The sequence below is a fragment of the Eucyclogobius newberryi genome, unplaced genomic scaffold (genome assembly GCF_026437365.1).
Source record: "Eucyclogobius newberryi isolate DKJ021-1_F unplaced genomic scaffold, fEucNew1.0.hap1 SCAF_9, whole genome shotgun sequence".
Lineage (NCBI taxonomy): Eukaryota > Metazoa > Chordata > Actinopteri > Gobiiformes > Gobiidae > Eucyclogobius > Eucyclogobius newberryi.
The window spans coordinates 15407243-15420215 of record NW_027316532.1 but is presented as its reverse complement, the minus strand read 5'-3'; the positions used below and the strand labels follow the sequence as shown (position 1 = coordinate 15420215).

At 48.5% G+C, this 12973-nt stretch overlaps 1 protein-coding gene across 4 annotated transcripts in view; it reads left to right on the top strand.

Moving 5' to 3' along the window:
- Window positions 1–12973, top strand: part of nfia (nuclear factor I/A) — a 96430-nt gene that overhangs the window by 57353 nt on the left and 26104 nt on the right. For 2 of the 4 annotated variants that reach the window (XM_072438638.1, XM_072438640.1), the window contains exons 3-7: window positions 728–790; window positions 1032–1106; window positions 5747–5864; window positions 7530–7654; window positions 10024–10074. In XM_072438638.1, the coding sequence (XP_072294739.1) occupies window positions 728–790; window positions 1032–1106; window positions 5747–5864; window positions 7530–7654; window positions 10024–10074 (432 nt within the window). The remainder of the gene's footprint in view (window positions 1–727; window positions 791–1031; window positions 1107–5746; window positions 5865–7529; window positions 7655–10023; window positions 10075–12973) is intronic. The other 2 variants (XM_072438639.1, XM_072438641.1) reach the window with 1 other exon arrangement.

Sequence of the window (12973 nt, the reverse complement as noted above, 5' to 3'; positions counted from 1 at the left end):
AGCTCCATCGATCGATGAGAGCCACAGTAAATCACTGCAGCCGCTCGGCATCATGGGAAAACACAGGAGGGAGGGGGGAGGGGCGGGGCGGGCTCTGAGAGAATGTTGTTGTTTATAATGTTGTGTTTAATAATTGTAATAATTACGAAAGTATTTGAAGAGGCCAAAACATGTTTGTGTTTTACTGTCGCTTTAATAACACTTTATAAACCTTTTATAATCACTTTATGATAATGGCACTTATTAATAAACCATAAACAGAGACTTAAGTAATAGTGAACAAATAGTTTATTAAGAATGATTGAGGCTTAGTAACTCTTGAACTCTGACCTTCCCTGACGCATAGTAAACTGTGCTTATACTTTGTTAAGGCTAATTAAGGTGTAGTTATTATGAAGTGGTACAGAACCAGGTCACTCTCTGGTCACTTTGAGGTCTGAGGCCCTGGTTCGGTCCTGGTTTGATCTTGGTTCGGTCTTGGTTCGGTCCTGGTTCGGTCCTGGTTCGGTCCTGGTTCTGTCCTGGTTCTGTCCTGGTTCGGTCCTGGTTTGATCTTGGTTCGGTCTTGGTTCGGTCCTGGTTCGGTCCTGGTTCGGTCCTGGTTCGGTCCTGGTTCGGTCCTGGTTTTGTCCTGGTTCGGTCCTGGTTCGGTCCTGGTTCGGCCCTTGTTCTGTCCTGGTTCGGTCCGTGTCACACCTTCTCATGTTCTCGTTTCTTGTTTTCACAGAAGCTCAGTCAGAAAGTCCAAACCACGGCAGCGACGGCGACGTGAAGGATCCGCCCGAGAACGGTGAGCGAGTCCTTGATCCTTATGACTAGATCCTCACGAGGAGATCCTCACGACGAGATCCTCACGAGGAGATCCTCACGACGAGATCCTCACGAGGAGATCCTCACGATGAGATCCTCACGATGAGATCCTTACGACTAGATTCTCACGACGAGATCCTCGCGACAAGATCCTCACAACGCGACCCACGACGTTCTCGTTTTTTGACTGGTTCACTGAAACACTTGTCTTCTGTTTGCAGGACACCTCGGCTTCCAGGACAGTTTTGTGACTCCTGGAGTTTTCACAGTGGCAGAGCTTGTGCGCGTTTCACAGAGTAAGTCTCACCTGAACACAATCCCCTGCTTCTGAACGCACCAGAACATTACCCACAATCCCCTGCTTCTGAACGCAACAGAACATTACCCACAACCCCCTGCTTCTGAACGCACCAGAAAATTACCCACAATCCCCTGCTTCTCTCACATTTCAGATCAATGACTCTGAAAAGTTAAAAGTTAAAGTTAAACTTGGGGAACAATAAAGTTCTCGGACAAATTCATCAAAATGTTATCTAGATCCAGGACAAAACCAAGAACCTGTAGCAGGACGAGGACTCTGTCAGGACTCAGGACTGTCCCGGGTCTGGAGCAGGACTCTGTCAGGACTCAGGACTGTCCCGGGTCTGGAGCAGGACTATGTCAGGACTCAGGACTGTCCCGGATCTGGAGCAGGACTCTGTCAGGACTCAGGACTGTCCCGGGTCTGGAGCAGGACTATGTCAGGACTCAGGACTGTCCCGGATCTGGAGCAGGACTCTGTCAGGACTCAGGACTGTCCCGGGTCTGGAGCAGGACTATGTCAGGACTGTCTCGGGTCTGGAGCAGGACTCTGTCAGGACTCAGGACTGTCCCGGGTCTGGAGCAGGACTATGTCAAGACTCAGGACTGTCCCGGGTCTTTCTGAGGACACTAAAGCCCTGACGCAGATCCTTTCTGAGTGTCTGTAAGTGACTGTAGCGTTGGACTCATTACTTTGAGTGGAGACACGGACGAGTACAGAGGAGAGAGAGAGAGGAGGAGAGAGGGAGGGAGGGAGAGAGGGAGGGAGGGAGAGAGAGAGGGAGGGAGAGAGAGAGGGAGAGAGGGAGAGAGGGAGGGAGAGCGGGAGCGAGGGAGAGGGGGGAGGGAGAGAGGGAGAGAGGGGGAGAGAGAGAGAGAGGGAGGGAGAGAGGGAGAGAGAGAGAGGACAGACATATAGAGAAGGGGGTTTGTGGGGGGTGACCTTTACAAAGTGCCGACGCAGACTCTGAGTGTGAGTGTGTGTGTGTTAGCGTGTGCGTTAGCGCGTGTGCGTGTAAAGGGGGCGCTCTGACAGACAGATCTATAGCTGCTGTCGATGGGCTCCTCTCACAATGGAACTGTCAGCGCCAAAATCTGATCACAGAGGCATCTGTTACTGCACAAGCACCGCTAAAGCTAAAGCTAAGGCTAAGGCTAAGGCTAAAGCTACGGCTAGGGCTAGGGCTAGGGCTAAAGCTAAGGCTAAGGCTAAGGCTAAGGCTAAGGCTAAGGCTAAGGCTAAGGCTAGGACTAGGACTAGGACTAGGACTAGGGCTAGGGCTAGGGCTAGGGCTAGGGCTAAGGGTAAGGTTAGGTCTAAGGCTAAGGCTAAGGCTAAGGCTAAGGCTAAGGTTAAGTCTAGGGCTAGGGCTAAGTCTAAAGCTAAGTCTAAAGCTAAGTCTAAAGCTAAGAATGAGACCAAGGCTTAGTTTAAAGTTCTTATAATAAAGGCATTGCCACGGTAACCTTTAGTATCCAACCTCCAGCTCAGGAGTGTTCCATCGTAAAAATGATTCAGTCGTCCATGACAACAGCTGAATCTAAAGAACTCACAATAAAACAAAATGTAAAATAAAAAAGAAGAAGGAAAAAAAAACTGCAACGAGCCCACAGACTGATCAAAAAAGGGATACGAAGATGGAGTTAAAAATAGATTTGAGGTAAAAAGATAGATTAAAAAAAAGGCCCTTCGGTACGTTTGATAAAGCATTTTTACCTGGGTTATTGCTAACTAAAGTTGGATCTGGTTTAGTCCTGGTTTAGTCCTGGTTTAGTCCTGGTTTAGACCTGGTTTAGTCCTGGTTTAGACCTGGTTTAGTCCTGGTTTAGTCCTGGTTTAGTCCTGGTTTAGACCTGGTTTAGTCCTGGTTTAGTCCTGGTTTAGATCTGGTTTAGTCCTGGTTTAGTCCTGGTTTGGACCTGGTTTAGTCCTAGTTTAGTCCTAGTTTAGTCCTAGTTTAGACCTGGTTTAGTCCTGGTTTAGACCTGGTTTAGTCCTGGTTTAGTCCTGGTTTAGTCCTGGTTTAGATCTGGTTTAGTCCTGGTTTAGACCTGGTTTAGACCTGGTTTAGTCCTGGTTTAGACCTGGTTTAGACCTGGTTTACTCCTGGTTTAGACCTGGTTTAGACCTGGTTTAGACCTGGTTTAGACCTGGTTTACTCCTGGTTTAGACCTGGTTTAGACCTGGTTTACTCCTGGTTTACTCCTGGTTTAGACCTGGTTTAGACCTGGTTTACTCCTGGTTTAGACCTGGTTTAGACCTGGTTTAGACCTGGTTTAGACCTGGTTTACTCCTGGTTTACTCCTGGTTTAGACCTGGTTTACTCCTGGTTTAGACCTGGTTTAGACCTGGTTTACTCCTGGTTTAGACCTGGTTCAGACCTGGTTCAGACCTGGTTTAGCTCTGGTCTCTGGAGGTCCTGCTCTGACCCAGTTGGCGGAGGTTCTTGAGCCTGAGGACAGAGCTTGGATCAAACCCCAGCTCATCTTCTGCGTCGTCGCTCGGGGCAACAGTGCACACACACACACACACACACACACACAAAGACACAGACACACACATACACACACACACATACACACACACACACACACGTGCACACTCTTCATGAACACTTCATGTTTTCAGGTTATTTCCATTTCTCCGAGCAACATTTTTTCTTTAACACATGTAAGTGCACTCTCTTCACGTGCACTCTCTTCACTTGCACTCTCTTCACATGCACTTTCTTCACGTGCACTCTCTCTTCACGTGCACTCTCTTCACGTGCACTCTCTCTTCACATGCACTCTCTTCACATGCACTCTTCACGTGCACTCGCTTCACGTGCACTCTTTTCACATTCACTCTTTCGTCACATGCACTCTCTTCACATGCACTCTCTTCACGTGCACACTCTCTTCACGTGCACTCTCTCTTCACGTGCACTCTCTCTTCACGTGCACTCTCTTCACGTGCACTCCCTCTTAACGTGCACTCTCTCTTCACGTGCACACTCTTTACGTGCGCTCTCTCCTAACGTGCACTCTCTTCACATGCACACTCTTCACGTGCACTCTCCTCACGTGCACTCTCTTCACATGCACTCTCTTCACATGCACTCTCTTCACATGCACTCTCCTCACATGCACTCTCTTCACGTGCACTCTCTTCACGTGCACTCTCTTCACGTGCACTCTCTTCACATGCACTCTCTTCACGTGCACTCTCTTAACATGCACACGCTCTTCACGTGCACACTCTTCACTTGCACTCTCTTCATGTGCACTCTCTCTTCATGTGCACTCTCTCTTCATGTGCACTCTCTCTTCACGTGCACTTTCTTCATGTGCACTCTCTTCTCATGCACTTTCTTCACGTGCACTCTCTTCTCGTGCACTTTCTTCACATGCACTCTTTTCACATGCACTCTCTCTTCATGTGCACTCTCTCTTCACGTGCATACTCTTTTCACGTAAACACTCTCTTCACGTAAACACTCTCTTCACGTGCACTCTTTTCACGTGCACTCTCTCTTCACGTGCACTCTCTCTTCACATGCACTCTCTTCATGTGCACTCTCTTCTCATGCACTTTCTTCACGTGCACTCTTTTCACGTGCACTCTCTCTTCACATGCACTCCCTCTTCACATGCACTCTCTCTTCACATGCACTCTCCATGTGCACTCTCTTCTCGTGCACTTTCTTCACGTGCACTTTCTTCACGTGCACTCTCTTCTCGTGCACTCTCTTCACATGCACTCTCTCTTCATGTGCACACTCTCTTCATGTGCACACTCTCTTCACGTGCACACTCTTCACTTGCACTCTCTTCACGTGCACTCTCTCTTCACATGCACTCCCTCTTCATGTGCACACTCTCTTCACGTGCACTCTCTCTTCGCGTGCACTCTCTCTTCATGTGCACACTCTCTTCACGTGCACTCTCTCTTCACGTGCACTCTCTTCATGTGCACTCTCGTCATATGCACACTCTCTTTACATGCACTCTCTCTTCACGTGCACACTCTTCACGTGCACTCTCTTCACATGCACTCTCTTCACGTGCACTCTCTTCACATGCACTCTCTCTTCACATGCACTCTCTTCACATGAACTCTCTTCACGTGCACTCTGGTCCTGGCCCGGTGCCAGCACCATCTGGGCTTCGAGCGGTCGACGCCTTCAAAACAACAAAACAACATAAAAACAACAAAACAAGGATAATCACTGCATCGACTTTATTTCGGCTCAATATTTAGAGCGTGTAACATTTATGTATTTCTTGTATCACATGAGATGTAACGGCAGATTCACTCTCAATAACGATGTATTATTCTTGTCCTTAAAAAACAGCTGTAAGGTTTGACAACATTTACATTTATTTACATTTATTGACGTTTAATTAACCGGGAAAGTCCCACTGAGCTGCAGGGGTCATGACCCCAAAGGGGAGGAGTCTATTGTATGTTTTTAGTGGGTGGGGAAACTGGAGCACCCAGAGGACACGGCAAGAACATGCAAACTCCACACAGACAAGCTGGATCGGGAATCCATCCCAGGACTTTATAATCCCTGAACGTCTCGGTCCCGGTCAGTCTCGGTCAGTCCCGGTCAGTCCTGGTCAGTCTAACACTCTCTCTCTCTCTCTGCAGCTCCGATCGCTGCTGGCACTGGTCCAAACTTCTCTCTGTCTGACCTGGACAGCTCCTCGTACTACAGCATGAGTCCAGGAACCATGAGGAGACCGCTGCCCAGTACTTCATCCTCCAGGTATAAATACTACCAAAACTACTACTACTACTACTACTACTACTACTACTACTACTACTACTACTACTACTACTGCTACTGCTACTGCTACTGCTACTGCTACTGCTACTACTACTGCTACTGCTACTACTACTACTACTACTACTACTACTACTACTACTACTACTACTACTACTACTACTAGCAGCATGCTGCTGCTGCTGCTACTGCTACTGCTACTGCTACTGCTACTGCTACTACAGTCACGATTCCTCTGGTTCTGTTCAGTCCTAAAGTGAGTCTGAAGTCTCTGGTCCTGAGAGGTTCTAGCTCTCAAAGTGGCCCCTGAGAGGTTCTAGCTCCCAAAGCGTCTGGCTCTTGGGCTCCAGGAGGACTTTAGCTCAGGGGGAGGAGCTTCACAGCAGGTGATTGGACGAGAGATATCGCAGACTCAGGCCAAAACAAGAGGCAAAAAGCAGAGAAACACAAAAGAATCATTTGTCTCCAAACTCTGACTTGATCTCGTGCTAAAGCGCCGTGTTTCCACTGATGCTAACGACTATGTGGAGCCTTAGCAACACAAAGCTAGCAAAGCACGTTAGCAACACAAAGCTTGCAAAGCACATTAGCAACAGCTGTTTCCTGTTTATGGCCGCACGGCATTCGCTTTGTCAAGAGCCACAATCTTTCCAGGTCACAATGTGTCTAATATTAGCATTAACATTAGCATGAGATAAAGAGAGGTTCAAACGCCACGCCCCTCACACACACTAGCTTTAGCCACGCCCCTCACACACACTAGCTTTAGCCACGTCCCTCACACACACTAGCTTTAGCCACGCCCCTCACACACACTAGCTTTAGCCACGTCCCTCACACACACAAGCTTTAGCCACGCCCCTCACACACACTAGCTTTAGCCACACCCCTCACACACACTAGCTTTAGCCACGTCCCTCACACGCACTAGCTTTAGCCACGCCCCTCACACACACTAGCTTTAGCCACGTCCCTCACACGCACTAGTTTTAGCCACGCCCCTCACACACACTAGCTTTAGCCACGCCCCTCACACACTAGCTTTAGCCACGCCCCTCACACACACTAGCTTTAGCCACGCTCTCACATGCAGAGAAGTCAAAGAAATTAGGCAAAACTGTTCCTGGACGTTATTGTCGTGTGTGTTGTTGTGTGTGTTGTGTGTGTCTCATGTGTGTTGTTGTTGTTGTGTGTGTTGTGTGTGTCTCACGTGTGGTGTTGTTGTTGTGTGTGTCGCATGTGTGTTGTTGTTGTTGTTGTGTTGTGTGTGTCTCATGTGTGTTGTTGTTGTGTGTGTTGTGTGTCTGTCTCATGTGTGTTATTGTTGTTGTGTGTGTTGTGTGTGTCTCATGTGTGTTATTGTGTTGTGTGTGTCCCATGTGTGTTATTGTGTTGTGTGTGTCTCATGTGTGTTGTTGTTGTTGTTGTTGTGTGTGTCTCATGTGTGTGTCTCATGTGTGTGTTGTTGTTGTTGTTGTGTGTGTGTCTCATGTGTGTGTTGTTGTTGTTGTTGTTGTGTGTGTGTGTGTGTGTGTCATGTGTGTGTGTCATGTGTGTTGTTGTTGTTGTTGTTGTTGTTGTGTGTGTGTCTCATGTGTGTGTTGTTGTTGTTGTTGTGTGTGTCTCATGTGTGTATCGTGTCCTCAGTGCGGCGAAGAGGATCAAACACCTGGAGGAGGACGTGGACAGTCCTGGAGAAGACACTTATTACAGCCAAGGACGATCTCCAGGGAGCGGCAGCCAGAGCAGCAGCTGGCACGACGTGGAGCCAGGTACTGAGCTGCTCCTCCCCCTGCTCCTCCTCCTGCTACTCCCCCTGCTCCACCTCCTCCTCCTCCTGCTCCTCCTCCTTCTGCTCCTGCTCCTCCCCCTGCTCCTCCTCCTGCTCCACCTCCTCCTCCTCCTGCTCCTCCTACTCCTGCTCCTCCTCCTTCTGCTCCTGCTCCTCCTCCTGCTTCTCAGAGGAGGTGCAAACACCACCGTTTCTCTGACAGACGCTCACAGCAGCTTCACATGACTCAGCCTGAGAGAGCGAGTGTGGGATGAGTTTTAATTTTTATACAATACTATAATAATATACTGTTGAAAAGCAAATACTTTTATTTTATATATTTTACATTATATTTTATATTATTCTGAAGAATTACAGTTTGATTAATACTTCAAAAAACACAAAGCACAAAAGCCCTTGTACCTGAGTCTTCACAGTCTTCTGCAGAACATCTCACTCCTGTTATGGACTGTATCTCACAGTCTTCTGCAGAACATCTCACTCCTGTTATGGACTGTATCTCACAGTCTTCTGCAGAACATCTCACTCCTGTCATGGACTGTATCTCACAGTCTTCTGCAGAACATCTCACTCCTGTTATGGACAGTATCTCACAGTCTTCTGCAGAACATCACACTCCTGTTATGGACAGTATCTCACAGTCTTCTGCAGAACATCTCACTCCTGTTATGGACAGTATCTCACAGTCTTCTGCAGAACATCTCACTCCTGTTATGGACAGTATCTCACAGTCTTCTGCAGAACATCTCACTCCTGTTATGGACTGTATCTCACAGTCTTCTGCAGAACATCTCACTCCTGTTATGGACAGTATATCACAGTCCAGTCTTCTGCAGAACATCTCACTCCTGTTATGGACTGTATCTCACAGTCTTCTGCAGAACATCTCACTCCTGTTACGGACAGTATCTCACAGTCTTCTGCAGAACATCTCACTCCTGTTATGGACTGTATCTCACAGTCTTCTGCAGAACATCTCACTCCTGTTATGGACTGTATCTCACAGTCTTCTGCAGAACATCTCACTCCTGTTATGGACAGTATCTCACAGTCTTCTGCAGAACATCTCACTCCTGTTATGGACTGTATCTCACAGTCTTCTGCAGAACATCTCACTCCTGTTATGGACTGTATCTCACAGTCTTCTGCAGAACATCTCACTCCTGTTATGGACTGTATCTCACAGTCTTCTGCAGAACATCTCACTCCTGTTATGGACTGTATCTCACAGTCTTCTGCAGAACATCTCACTCCTGTTATGGACTGTATCTCACAGTCTTCTGCAGAACATCACACTCCTGTTATGGACTGTATCTCACAGTCTTCTGCAGAACATCTCACTCCTGTTATGGACTGTATCTCACAGTCTTCTGCAGAACATCACACTCCTATTATGGACAGTATATCACAGTCCAGTCTTCTGCAGAACATCACACTCCTGTTATGGACAGTATCTCACAGTCTTCTGCAGAACATCTCACTCCTGTTATGGACTGTATCTCACAGTCTTCTGCAGAACATCACACTCCTGTTATGGACAGTATCTCACAGTCCAGTCTTCTGCAGAACATCCAAACACAAATAAGTTTGATCAGTGAGCGGCGGTTCTCAGCAATTTTCAGATGTCTTCAGAGATGTTCAGTTGGCTTCACTCAAGGACATTCACAGAGACACGCTGGAGATCGGTCAGAGTGACCATCTGGTTCTTGGTCTCCTCCCTGACTCTGATGGCTCAGTTCGGCCGGGCCCAGCTCTTGATGATGACGATGGCTCAGAGGAACCTTCAATGCCTTGAAGGATCTACAGACAGTTCCTTGGACTTCATGTCTTGGTTTGTGCTCTGACCTTCTGTAAACACATGTCCAATAACCTGAAGTGACCTCAGGTGGACTCTACTCAAGCTGTAGAAATATCTCAAGGACGATCAGAGGAAAAACCATGAGCTCAGTTTAGACGCTGTGAAGACTTTTGTACGAGGGCTTTTTGTTTGGTGTTTTTAATACATTTGCAAAGATTCTAACAGCCTTTTCTATGTGTGCGCGCTGACCTCTCAGTATTAACACACTGACCTCTCAGTATTAACGCGCTGACCTCTCAGTATTAACGCGCCGACCTCTCAGTATTAACGCACTGACCTCTCAGTATTAACGCGCTGACCTCTCAGTATTAACACGCTGACCTCTCAGTATTAACACGCTGACCTCTCAGTGTTAACGTGCTGACCTCTCAGTATTAACACGCTGACCTTTCAGTATTAACACACTGACCTCTCAGTGTTAAAACGCTGACCTCTCAGTATTAACACGCTGCTGCTCTTTCTGCTCTGTTTGTTTGTTTGTTTGTTTGAAGCTGGATATAAACTGCGTGGCTCTTTAACTAGCTCCTTCATCTCCCGACAAGGTAACTCATCTGCGCTAACACGTCTGACTCCTGCTGACCTCTGACCCCTGCTGACCTCTGACCCCTCTGCACTCATCTCTGAAAACCCTGTCCAGCCACACTTCATAGAGGACCTCTTCTTGACTCTAATGAACTGGTCAGATCGAAATGGGATGAAATCAGAGACATTTAGACATTTGTCTGATGCAACAATTTATAATTTTAAAATGTGTAATGTTTCTGTGTTTGTCCAGTAAAAGTCTGTGTGTGTCGTAATGTGTGTTATAATGTGTTTAAAGCAGCTCTGATGTCACTCACACGTGGCATGGTAGAGTTTCAGAAGATTCAGACGCTTCAGAGGCTTCATGTGCGGCTGGACGTGTGTTTCAGAGGCTTCATGTGTGGCTGGACGTGTGTTTCAGAGGCTGCAGAAGCTTCAGAGGCGTCATGTGTGGCTTGACGTGTGTTTCAGAGGCTTCAGGCGCTTCAGAGGCTTCATGTGTGGCTGGACGTGTGTTTCAGAGGCTTCAGAAGCTTCAGAGGCTTCATGTGTGGCTGGACGTGTGTTTCAGAGGCTTCATGTGTGGCTGGACGTGTATTTCAGAGGCTTCATGTGTGGCTGGATGTGTGTTTCAGAGGCTGCAGAAGCTTCAGAGGCTTCATGTGTGGCTGGACGTGTGTTTCAGAGGCTTCAGAAGGTTCAGAGGCTTCACGTGTGGCTGGACGTGTGTTTCAGAGGCTGCAGAAGCTTCAGAGGCTTCATGTGTGGCTGGACGTGTGTTTAAGAGGCTTCAGACTCTTCAGAGGCTTCATGTGTGGCTGGACGTGTGTTTCAGAGGCTTCAGAAGCTTCAGAGGCTTCAGAGGCTTCATGTGTGGCTGGACGTGTGTTTCAGAGGCTTCAGACGCTTCAGAGGCTTCATGTGTGGCTGGAGGTGTGTTTATAGAGGCTTCAGAGGCTTCAGAAGCTTCAGAGGCTTCAGAGGCTTCACGTGTGGCTGGACGTGTGTTTTAGAGGCTTCAGAAGCTTCAGAGGCTTCACGTGTGGCTGGACGTGTGTTTCAGAGGCTTCAGAAGCTTCAGAGGCGTCATGTGTGGCTTGACGTGTGTTTCAGAGGCTTCATGTGTGGCTGGACGTGTGTTTCAGAGGCTGCAGAAGCTTCAGAGGCGTCATGTGTGGCTTGACGTGTGTTTCAGAGGCTTCAGGCGCTTCAGAGGCTTCATGTGTGGCTGGACGTGTGTTTCAGAGGCTTCAGAAGCTTCAGAGGCTTCATGTGTGGCTGGACGTGTGTTTCAGAGGCTTCATGTGTGGCTGGACGTGTATTTCAGAGGCTTCATGTGTGGCTGGTTGTGTGTTTCAGAGGCTGCAGAAGCTTCAGAGGCTTCATGTGTGGCTGGACGTGTGTTTCAGAGGCTTCAGAAGGTTCAGAGGCTTCACGTGTGGCTGGACGTGTGTTTCAGAGGCTGCAGAAGCTTCAGAGGCTTCATGTGTGGCTGGACGTGTGTTTAAGAGGCTTCAGACTCTTCAGAGGCTTCATGTGTGGCTGGACGTGTGTTTCAGAGGCTTCAGAAGCTTCAGAGGCTTCAGAGGCTTCATGTGTGGCTGGACGTGTGTTTCAGAGGCTTCAGACGCTTCAGAGGCTTCATGTGTGGCTGGAGGTGTGTTTATAGAGGCTTCAGAGGCTTCAGAAGCTTCAGAGGCTTCAGAGGCTTCACGTGTGGCTGGACGTGTGTTTTAGAGGCTTCAGAAGCTTCAGAGGCTTCACGTGTGGCTGGACGTGTGTTTCAGAGGCTTCAGAAGCTTCAGAGGCTTCATATGTGGCTGGACGTGTGTTTCAGAGGCTTCAGAGGCTTCATGTGTGAATGGACGTGTGTTTCAGAGGCTTCGGAGGCTTCAGAAGCTTCAGAGGCTTCAGAGGCTTCACGTGTGGCTGGACGTTTGTTTTAGAGGCTCAGAGGCTTCAGAAGCTTCAGAGGCTTCATGTGTGGCTGGACGTGTGTTTCAGCGGCTTCAGAAGGTTCAGAGGCTTCATGTGTGGCTGGACGTGTGTTTCAGAGGCTGCAGAAGCTTTAGAGGCTTAATGTGTGGCTGGACGTGTGTTTCAGAGGCTTCAGAATCTTCAGAGGTTTCATGTGTGGCTGGACGTGTGTTTCAGAGGCTTCAGAAGCTTCAGAGGCTTCATGTGTGGCTGGACGTGTGTTTCAGAGGCTTCAGAATCTTCAGAGGTTTCATGTGTGGCTGGACGTGTGTTTCAGAGGCTTCAGAGGCTTCAGAGGCTTCACGTGTGGCTGGACGTGTGTTTCAGAGGCTTCAGAAGCTTCAGAGGCTTCACATGTGGCTGGACGTGTGTTTCAGAGGCTTCAGACGCTTCAGAGGCTTCATGTGTGAATGGACGTGTGTTTCAGAGGCTTCGGAGGCTTCAGAAGCTTCAGAAGCTTCAGAGGCTTCGCGTGTGGCTGGACGTGTGTTTTAGAGGCTCAGAGGCTTCAGAAGCTTCAGAGGCTTCATGTGTGGCTGGACGTGTGTTTCAGAGGCTTCAGACGCTTCAGAGGCTTCATGTGTGGCTGGAGGTGTGTTTCAGAGGCTTCAGAAGCTTCAGAGGCTTCAGAGGCTTCACGTGTGGCTGGACGTGTGTTTCAGAGGCTTCAGAAGCTTCAGAGGCTTCACATGTGGCTGGACGTGTGTTTCAGAGGCTTCAGACGCTTCAGAGGCTTCATGTGTGAATGGACGTGTGTTTCAGAGGCTTCGGAGGCTTCAGAAGCTTCAGAAGCTTCAGAGGCTTCAGAGGCTTCGCGTGTGGCTGGACGTGTGTTTTAGAGGCTCAGAGGCTTCAGAAGCTTCAGAGGCTTCATGTGTGGCTGGACGTGTGTTTTAGAGGCTTCAGAGGCTTCAGAAGCTTCAGAGGCTTCATGTGTGGCTG